A 9,698-nucleotide genomic window follows, 5' to 3' on the forward strand; every position below is an offset into this window, starting at 1 on the left:
AAATTTCGTATGAACACTAGTTTATGAAGTTAAATAAATAGAAACGGATAAATAAAGCTTTCTTATATTTGTATAAAAATTGCGATGAATATAAAGAATGTTTTATGCTATAATAAAAATGTTTCTCTCTTTCTTTGATATCTGTCTCATTTATTTCGAGGAATTTAAAAAAATTCCATTCGTCGCCTTCGGTACATTAAAATGATTTCTTGTATAAACGTCTTTCTGCAACACGTAGCAAACATATTTATATCACCTGATATTGAGAATGCAGTTTTTCCGTGTACACACCTTCTAATGTATTTATGCATTTGTACCACGTGATATTAGATTGGAGCATGCTTTTTTGCTGTTTACGTTAAACGCTCCGATGATGCCGTGATTATATATATAGTGCCTGTCATAAGTGAGTAATTGTTAATCTTAAATTTAAAATTGTATCTCAAAAGAGCACTGTAATATTTAATCGATTGCTATTTTGTGAACAAAATTATAAATATTAAAAATTTCAAATAAATAGAATTAAATATTATATAATTACATAATTATAATTATTACTATTAATTATTAAATATTATATAATATATATATATTATAAATTTATATAAGTATAATTATAAATTATTATTTTTAATTATTATTTTTAATTGATATTAGTTAGTTTGATTTTTCAAATATTATTTTATATTATATATCATATAAAAATGTTGTAAATTTGAAAATATTGTAGAATTCTAATGTTACAGATGTTAAATTCTATAGAATGTTAAATCCTAATGTTACAGATTGCTTTAAAAATCGGCTTTATAAAGATCCTAATATTAACTTCAATATTGTTATTAACTTTAAGTTATTTAATATTTGTATTTAATTTCAAACTAATATCATTCTATTATATATACAACAGATTACAGAGTACGCTGGGAAATGGGAATCAAAAAAATATGTAAAGAACGATAAATCATTTTATTAGATTTTTTTATCTCAAATGAAAACAAGAACTATCGATATAAAGAAAAAATCTTCGGAAATTGTATGCGGTGACGTAATGTGATTCAAGTTTGCTCGCCAAAAATTTCGTTGATGTATAATATATTAGCATAACATTTAAATTAATATTGCATTCGCGTATCGTTGTTATGAAAAAACTTGTCTCGCGGAACATTTCTGTACGTGATTATCGACATTTTTATTTAAATATTATAAAACAAAAACGGTTTTAACACCGAGACGCCGGTGCAACATTGCAAAAAGTAGCGCATAAAATATCTTTACATTAAAATTGACAATGTTGAACGGATAATTCTGGGCGTCTTGTACTATTATTATTGTTTCTACTTTTTCCCTACGAAAGCAATTCGGGCGACTAGAAATACTGGACGCAGCGCGTTCGCGGAATACTGATCTCCATCTTTTCTTTCGTGAATACTATTCTAATAAGATCGAGTGCTTAATTCGATTAAAATGCAAATAAGTTACTAATGGCTCGTTATGCATATATATATATATATATATATATATATATATATATATATATATATACACATACATACACACACAATAAATCGGATATATACAGGATGTCTGAGAATCAATGGAAGTACAGTATCATTTCTTGTAAAATTGATTATCAACTTTTTCAGGCATTAATATTTTATATTTTAACTTTTAAATAATAGACAAAAATTATAAATTATAAAAGCAATTTTATAATTACATAAAAAATGAATTCTAATAAATCATATCAAAATTTCTTGTGATAAAAATGATTTGAAAAATTGCGAACAATTTCATCTTCATCTTTGAAGTCTGATTTCTAAAAGACTTGATTATTTATGATTTATAAATTAATACTATTATTGATATGCCTCATGATATACTTGTACGTACAAATAATAAAAACTAATCCAAATTTTCAAAACAATAATGCCATATATTCATTTTTTTATCACTTCTAAGACATCTCATATATATATATATATATATATATATACAATAATATATATAATATAAACAACATTTGTTATGATATCGATTTGCACGATTGATAAAACAGTAAAATACAAACTATGATTGGTCGACGATCCGTTATCATAAAAAATTTCTCGACCGGCATTATACGATAGGAATATATAGATACCACAGCAACAGTATATAAAAGCTCTTCTCGATTGTAGCAGATTCTTCTGGAATTATGCTTATATATTGGAAAATCACAGATTACAAAAATACATGTAGAAAAACGTCCCGTCTATATCCCATATATCTCCCGTTGTTAAAATTATCTCGCCAAAATAACGTCCGATTTTTCTCGTACTGGATATGATCATTTTTTTGCCGGGAATAAACAAGCGAAATTGTAAATATATGTTTTCTTTCTTCACCGACAAAAAAGAACAAAACGAATATGTGCAATTCTGGATTTATAATAGCACGATCCCATGATCTCTTTCCAATCGACGCTTCGCCTTGAGAGCTACGATCCCCATCAGATCCGCCGGGGTCGGAAGCGTCGCGAAAGCACTCGGTGCCACTGCTTGTTGGTAAAAGACTTCTACTCCTCCGCTTTGATTACCGTAAACCACCGTGTCTTCCGTTCTATTCAATAAAAATAATTTTTGATGTTTAAAGGTTTTATAATTAAATTATCAAAAAATTTGATTCTATTGTCCCAACATGTTTACTCATCATTTACGTAATAAGAATTTCTCAATTTTTCATAGATTTATACTGTAATTATTTAACTTGATTAAATAACTCAAGTAACGGGAATCATATCTTAACACGATGTCTATTCAATTACTTAGCAAAACATATATTTTACAAAGGCGATCTATTAAACTAATCTACTAAAAGAAATCCGCGAATGCGAAAAATAAAGGAGATTCTTAAATAATAATAAATTAAATTTATATATAAAAGAACAAATAAAGGAATTTTTTAAATTTCAATTTAAGTAAAGAATTAAAATTTCTATAATTATACCTGACGATGATGTCTGTCAAATTACTAGCTTTTGTAAACCTATCGTGAAGGCAAGATACAATATCCAACTCGGTGACACCCCAGAGTCCAGAACGTTGCACCGTGTCCCATTGCGGATCCACGTTCAGAATACTGTATAATTCCTTGTTCTCCGTGGATGGCAATGGTTCTAGGCACTGCTGTAACCGTGACTCGAGCTTACCCAATGTGTTCACACAAGTATGCCACTATACAAAACATGTCATTTGTCATTATTTAGAACACATTATTCGTCTTATAATTGCATTTCTTTAATTTATAATTGCATTTCTTTATCTTAGAAATGTAAGAGAACATTTCAGATGATTATTTCGCACGTTATATTCTTTTTCTCTGTTTTATTATATTACTATTCATTAAAAATAATCCATCGCAATTAATTTATTCATTTGCTAAAGAAGCTAGTTGAATTTTTTTAATCTCTAATGAATTTCGTAATATGCAATTTTCACACTTGCCAGAGTATGTATCAAATCCGGATTATTTCCGGTGCCGTTTTCCATCAGCAATATCAGCACCATGTTCTGATAGCCGCAGAGAAAAAGTTCAGTCTTCACGAGGCAGGCGGCAGGATCGTCCTTATTGATCCAATCTTCGTCCAATTCGTCCTCACCGTCGCTTGCCTCCTTCTCGACGGATTCCAGTTTCTGTCTGATCAGCTGATTCGTTGTTGTCGTGGCAGTGGCAGTCGCGCCACCGGAAAATCCGGACAGGTCGCGGAATTCGCTCGGCGTGGTATCGCGGCTGCAGAAACCGCTGGTCCTTTCGTCGGCCAGTAGACTTAGTTTCGACATTAGTGGTGTCAATTGTAAACCATCTAGTTTCCGCCTTTGTGGAAATTCAAATGAATTTCCACCACCACACTCCGACGTCGATTTCCGTCGATCATCACCGTTGTGCACCTCGGCGACGACATTGAGTGGTTTCAACGGCAGACTCATCGACCTTTTGTACGTCTCCTGCTTGTTTTTGTCATATCCGGACGTGCACTCTAAATATTTATATTTAAAATAAGTGAAACATATTTCGAACATTAAAGCATTATTAACGCTGCTATCGCTATTGATATTTTAATATTATTTTATTCTCTTCTATAATGTTGGAAACATTAGCATGTCAAATTTAGCTCGTTATGATTTAAAATTGATTTTTCATAATTTAGTTTGTAATTTAACAAACGTGAAATAACATACCTTCGCGAACATCTTTTGTGAATGAGTTCCGACTATTGTTTACTGGTAATTTTGCACTCGTCATGTGGTTCGATAGATTCCTTAATTGCAGATTATCGCTGCCGTCATGTTGCTCATTAATGCCATTGCTGTTATCGCGCAACTCTTCGCAGTGTGAGGCAACATATTGCTCGTACAATGATTGTGAAACTGGTAGACCATCATATCGGAAAATGGGATAACAGGGATCGACAATAGTACGCGAGTGCCGTATACTATCTCTGGTGAGCTTCCTCTGAGATGAATTCAGATTGCGATCATCCGGTGAAGCTTCATTTAATTTGCATATTCTAAAATAAAAAAGAATTTAGTAATAAAAAAATGGATTAATTCTACAATATTCAACTTATATATAAATTAAATGATATTCGACCATTTATTTTTTACTCTTTTTTAAGCGAAATTATCAACTATTAAATAATTATACTTTGTAATCAGGTAATTAATATTAATTTAATTACGTTTTATCCAGCTCTGGTCGATGAGAAATAGTCAAGCTCGACTTTATTGATGACGTTAAATCCGGCAAACTCATGCTCTTTCTATCGGGATCCTTCTTCTTCATCAGCTTCTCCTTCGAGGCAGCATTTCTCAATTTATTCAGGCGTTTACATCTGTCATTGGAAATATTTTCAATTATGTTGTAACTAGAACTTGTGTATACAAGTTTATATTAAAATTGGTTGAAAAATACCAACCTAAGCGCTTCTTTGACGACATCCGGAATGTCATCGTCATCAGGATTCTTCGAGTTTTTAAGTTCCTCGTTTTCACCGCCACTTTCAGATGAGCAGATGAGCATAGCATTTCCGTGTAGTACTCGGTCCACGTCTTTCAACGGCGTCGCGCAGACGCTGGGCGTGAGCGGGTTGACGATGACACTACTCTTGGATCGTTCTGACTTGATCTCTTGCTTGCGTCTTATTGGCGACTCATGGTTGATCGCGAGTGGTACAGACGACACGTATTGCGACGCCAGCGAGTAATTCGTAGAATCCAGTTCACTTTCTTCGGGAACAGTGAAAATTTTTGAAGTATCCCGCTTCATGCCGGATATAGGCAGTTCCTTAGCGCCACTCTTGGATACGGTCTGAAAATTCATTAACATAAAGATGCTTTACCAATTATTAGTCATTATATATATAATTTTTTATAAAAAAGAATATTTAATAGACTATTTAATTTTCTATTTTATTTTATGTCTTAGTATCGCTTATTATTATTATAAAAGTACCTTTCTTTGTAATATTTTCTTGGTCGCGGTATCTAGACACGAATTGTAATACCGCTCGTTATTCGCCTCTTGCATCAGCTTCGCAAATTGTTTCCGGTCTATGTACACTTGGAACAATTGAACACCGATTGGCAAATGAAATTCCGTGGGTATCCTTTCCGCGGGAGCCTTCAAGTTTAATAAATTACGAATTTTTTCGGAAATGAAAGCGATTAGTTTCATTAATGATAAAAGCTAATATGCGTCGTTTTATTCGATCAATTATTATTACATTTAATCTCATATAAATCTGATCGAAGATACCTTTATTCTGTAAGGATCAGTTATGACTATCTGTTTTGTTAGGTCCGCTCCCAGCTGTGTTGAGACTATCCTGGAAAAAAACATTAATGAAGACTTTAAAGTAATTTTGAAAAACCAAAACAAATAACGACAATTAATCAGGATAAATAATATTAAAAAAAAAGATTAGAACATAATGTTTAGCAAGAATACAATTTTATTTATAAATGATTCTTTCATACTTGTTATTATAAAATAACGCTCCACCCAAAATGCCATTTATCTCTTGACAATGCTGTAACACTTGCATTCCTTCCAGGAATATGTTGCTGGCACTCTACAATGAGAAAAAAAGATTTTTCATCATAAAAAAGGAAATATATAAAATATATAAATTTAACCATTTTGATATTCTATTTATATGCGAAAAATTTTCTATTTCGCGCGTAACATTTCGTTTATATTTAACGTTACTTGGACTAACCTTTGGAAGTTTAATAACAGGAATGTTGGAAAATAGATTGGCACTATGCTGAAGAATTGGCAGATAGGTCTCAAACATCTGATACAATTTCTCGGTGAATCTGTTGCGATCATTGTTGAGAGATTCCAATATCTGGACGAAATCGCAGTGAAAGAACTTCAACAACGATTCCAGAATATTAGCGCGTCTCTCGAGTATCCAGTCGTGTATGTTTCTATCAGTCCCCACTGCCTAGCAAAATTAAACGGCATAATTTATGATTGTTAATCTCATATACCATTGAGGTCTATTAATACCATCAAGTCGTAAAGTACGACGAACATATTAGCTCTTTGTTAATATCACGACGATTGAATAATTGTGTCAGCAGATAACGTCGTTCAACTGAATAACACAACGTAGTAATATGCGCAAAGAAAACATTTATCATGTGAGATGTGCGTACTCTATATTTCTTGGAGCAATCTTAAGAAGACAGACAACTTTAAAGCTTATTATAGCTTATTAATATTAACATTTTTATTTATTAACTGTTATTGTTGAGTGACTTAATATCTATTTAAAGGATTTATCAAACGTCAGAAATTATATCCATGTATATATAAATCTAGTTCCTAAGTTACATTTCATTTTCATTCAAGATCATATAGATAAACATCGATTGAGAGCTTCGCAATGAAATGTTCTTACCAGTACGTACTGCCCAAACTTCTTCAACACGAACTTGCCGCCTTGCAACGTGATGGAACGCGGTGCAGAGAACGACGTCGTCAGGAAGTGATGCACACCCATCAGCTGCCCCGCCAGAGCCAGTCTCTGCGTGAGAGATACCCAAGCCGGATGAAAATACATAACCGCCTCGGCAGGGTCATCCTCCTCTTTACAACACTTTGCAGTGTCGTAAACGAATACTATCATCATCTCTCTGGAAAATAAAGATTTCCTTCTGAATTCCAGGACAAACATTGCTTATCGCAGTCGCAATCAAATATAAGATTCGGATGCGGGACGCTATAAAAAGCAGACAAACAGCGGTAATGAATTTACAAACAAGTGTGGAGGTTCGTATTAGGACAAATCAGCATTTTGTTAACGTGATAAAAAAAAAAAAAGAAACCTGCATTACATAACTTCCTTAAAGAGGCTGATGACACTTTGGAGATTTGCACAGAGCTTACCTAGGGTCAGTTTATCTAAATACTTTAGCAGCGATTGTGAAGGTATCTTAAAGTATTTCATTGTAGGAAGATTGTGCACCGGATAACGCAGGGAATGCGCTCTACGAAGTGTTTTAACTTTGTTGCATGACTGAGTGAATCACTCCCGAGCAGAACGATCGCCGATTAGGCGGTCCCAGTAACTGATACGGCATCGAGGCGAGATAAGATTACAATACTGAGCGACGCGTATCATGGAACTAAATTCTTGTAGCTTGTCAGTGCTCGCGGAGCGGAGTACCGGAGGCTCGCTCGCTGAAGAAACAACTCTGACAGAAGTCTTCTCATTGAGACGATTCTAGAATTCGAATGGCGTTTGAAAAGAAGCCCGCGTCCTCTCTCCCTCGCATGGTTCGAAGAAAGAAACGTTATCGTCGTATTATTCACGACTTGCATGAGAACTAATCGAGAAGTAATAAACAGACCCGAGTTCCGCGTTTGGGTGCGAGGTCCCAACAAATGCCAACGGCAGCATTATATCATTTTATAACTTCCTAGTTCCTCGACAATGTTACGCGCATCACATTACGTTACATTGCAATGCGGAGTGGTGGGAAATTGATGTAACGTCACTGTCAGTGTTTACTAGGATGCTCGCGTGCACTCTAATTAGATAAGGCGACATGATTACACGTAATCATACTTCGCCATGGTGACGGTTGATCAGTGGTCGGCGCAGCGCGTGGCGATCTGTCAGCCGGTCTCGCCGTCGAGAGGCCCCTCTCTCTTTCTCTCTCTCGTCCCTCGGAGAGCTCTGATGTACGCACGTTCACGTCACGAGTGACGTCCGATGTTGTTGACGGTGGCCTAATACGACCCCGGGCGCTCCGCCGCTAGGAAATGACCTGTGCACCTTCGTCGCGTTGTCGATCGGCGAGAAACGTCGTGTGCCATTTTTTTTCTCCCGCTTCAACGTCAATCGTCGATCATGGACGATCGCACCATATGGAACTGCTCCTCCCGCGCCGCCATTTCTGATATTGATCCCCCGGCGATTTGTGTGCGTAAATACGCGAATGCAACGGCAGCTCCGTGCTCGCGCATCTCTTCCATGGTTTTTATCTTCTCCTGTCTTTTTTACACGTACAAGTAGTTTCATATATTTCATTACAACATATAAGTTTAATTTTATTAAACAAAAAAAGAGACAATTATGATATGATTTTTATTAAAATATATACACATATATATATATATATATATATATATATATATATATATGTATAGTGTTCAAATAAATATATACATATATATGTAGTGTTAAAATAAACAGAATAAAAATTAAATTAATTTATGGTAAATATGCAATGTAACGCTCTCTCCTCCGATTTTCCTGTAATCTTATAAATTTATGTATTTTTATACATAAAATATATTTTATGAGAAGGAAAATTGTCGCTCTAATTTTTTATTTTTAAAGTTTTTTTGATATTAATAAGTTAGAAAACGATTAATTTAAACGATAATTTAATAATTTAATAATTTAATAATTTATAGCTGCATTATACATTTATTACTATTCTCTGCTTTTCGTCAATTAAAAACATTAATTATTTTCTTATATAATTTAAATTATAGCATAGTTTAATTCAAAATTTATACCTTTTCCATTCTTTTTATATGAATTGAAATTAAGATATCAAAAAACTTTGAAATTAAGAAAAAAGGAAATGAACTTGAGCAACAATTTTCTTTCTCAAAATATATTCTACGCATGAAAATACACAAATTTACAAAATTACAAGAAAATCAGAGAAGAGAGCGTTGTACTGTACTTCAAGTATATATAATTTACTTCAAGTATATATAATTTTGCTAAAATAAAACTTCTGTCTATTATTTATAAATGATTATCTTTAATATTAAAAATCTTTAATATTAAATTATTATCTTTAACAATTAATGTCTTTGAAATATTGTCTGAACGGTTTTCTGATTTTTCTAGTTTTTGATATAGCAGTATCATAATTCGATCATTTGATGAATATCGATTCAAGTTTTATTTATATTTATACTTTTATTTATACTAGATTATGTATCTTTTTGTCGTGTCTGATGAAACAAAACTTTTAATCTTTTACCATGCGCTATTCATTATGATAGTTCATTATAATAGTTATTTTTTCTTATTATAATAATTTTGATATTATCTTTACGTGATGTTCATATTAATGTTAATTTAAGATTCCATGAATATTTAAAAATATTATAAAAAAATATTCTAA

At 32.9% G+C, this 9,698-nt stretch overlaps 1 protein-coding gene across 2 annotated transcripts; it reads right to left on the reverse strand.

Moving 5' to 3' along the window:
• Positions 1-947: 947 nt before the first annotated feature.
• On the reverse strand, positions 948-8,564 carry HPS4 (Hermansky-Pudlak syndrome 4 protein). Of its 2 annotated transcripts, none has more exons than XM_011648227.3 (12): positions 8,117-8,564; positions 6,947-7,181; positions 6,257-6,487; positions 6,015-6,109; positions 5,794-5,863; positions 5,491-5,658; positions 4,955-5,346; positions 4,718-4,870; positions 4,218-4,546; positions 3,483-4,015; positions 2,986-3,212; positions 948-2,598 (listed from the first exon to the last, which is right to left on the reverse strand). In XM_011648227.3, exons 1-12 carry the CDS (start codon positions 8,122-8,124, stop codon positions 2,424-2,426), a joined length of 2,616 nt encoding a protein of 871 aa, XP_011646529.2. In that variant the 5' UTR covers positions 8,125-8,564; the 3' UTR covers positions 948-2,423. The 2 variants fall into 2 exon arrangements, with proteins under 2 accessions (XP_011646529.2, XP_011646530.2); XM_011648228.2 differs by lacking the exon at positions 8,117-8,564 and adding an exon at positions 7,435-8,058.
• Positions 8,565-9,698: the final 1,134 nt, after the last annotated feature.

The sequence above is a fragment of the Pogonomyrmex barbatus genome, unplaced genomic scaffold, assembly GCF_055798465.1.
Source record: "Pogonomyrmex barbatus isolate J1 unplaced genomic scaffold, ASM5579846v1 scaffold7, whole genome shotgun sequence".
In the NCBI taxonomy this organism is placed as follows: Eukaryota; Metazoa; Arthropoda; class Insecta; order Hymenoptera; family Formicidae; genus Pogonomyrmex; species Pogonomyrmex barbatus.

Bases quoted from the DNA above. Each gene is read 5' to 3' on its own strand.
- HPS4 (XM_011648227.3), bottom strand. The intron at 6,488-6,946 runs GTAAGAACATTT...TAATTTTGCTAG, and splicing joins AGTTTGGGCAGTACGTACTG to GCAGTGGGGACTGATAGAAA. The intron at 4,016-4,217 runs GTATGTTATTTC...ATAAATATTTAG, and splicing joins CACAAAAGATGTTCGCGAAG to AGTGCACGTCCGGATATGAC.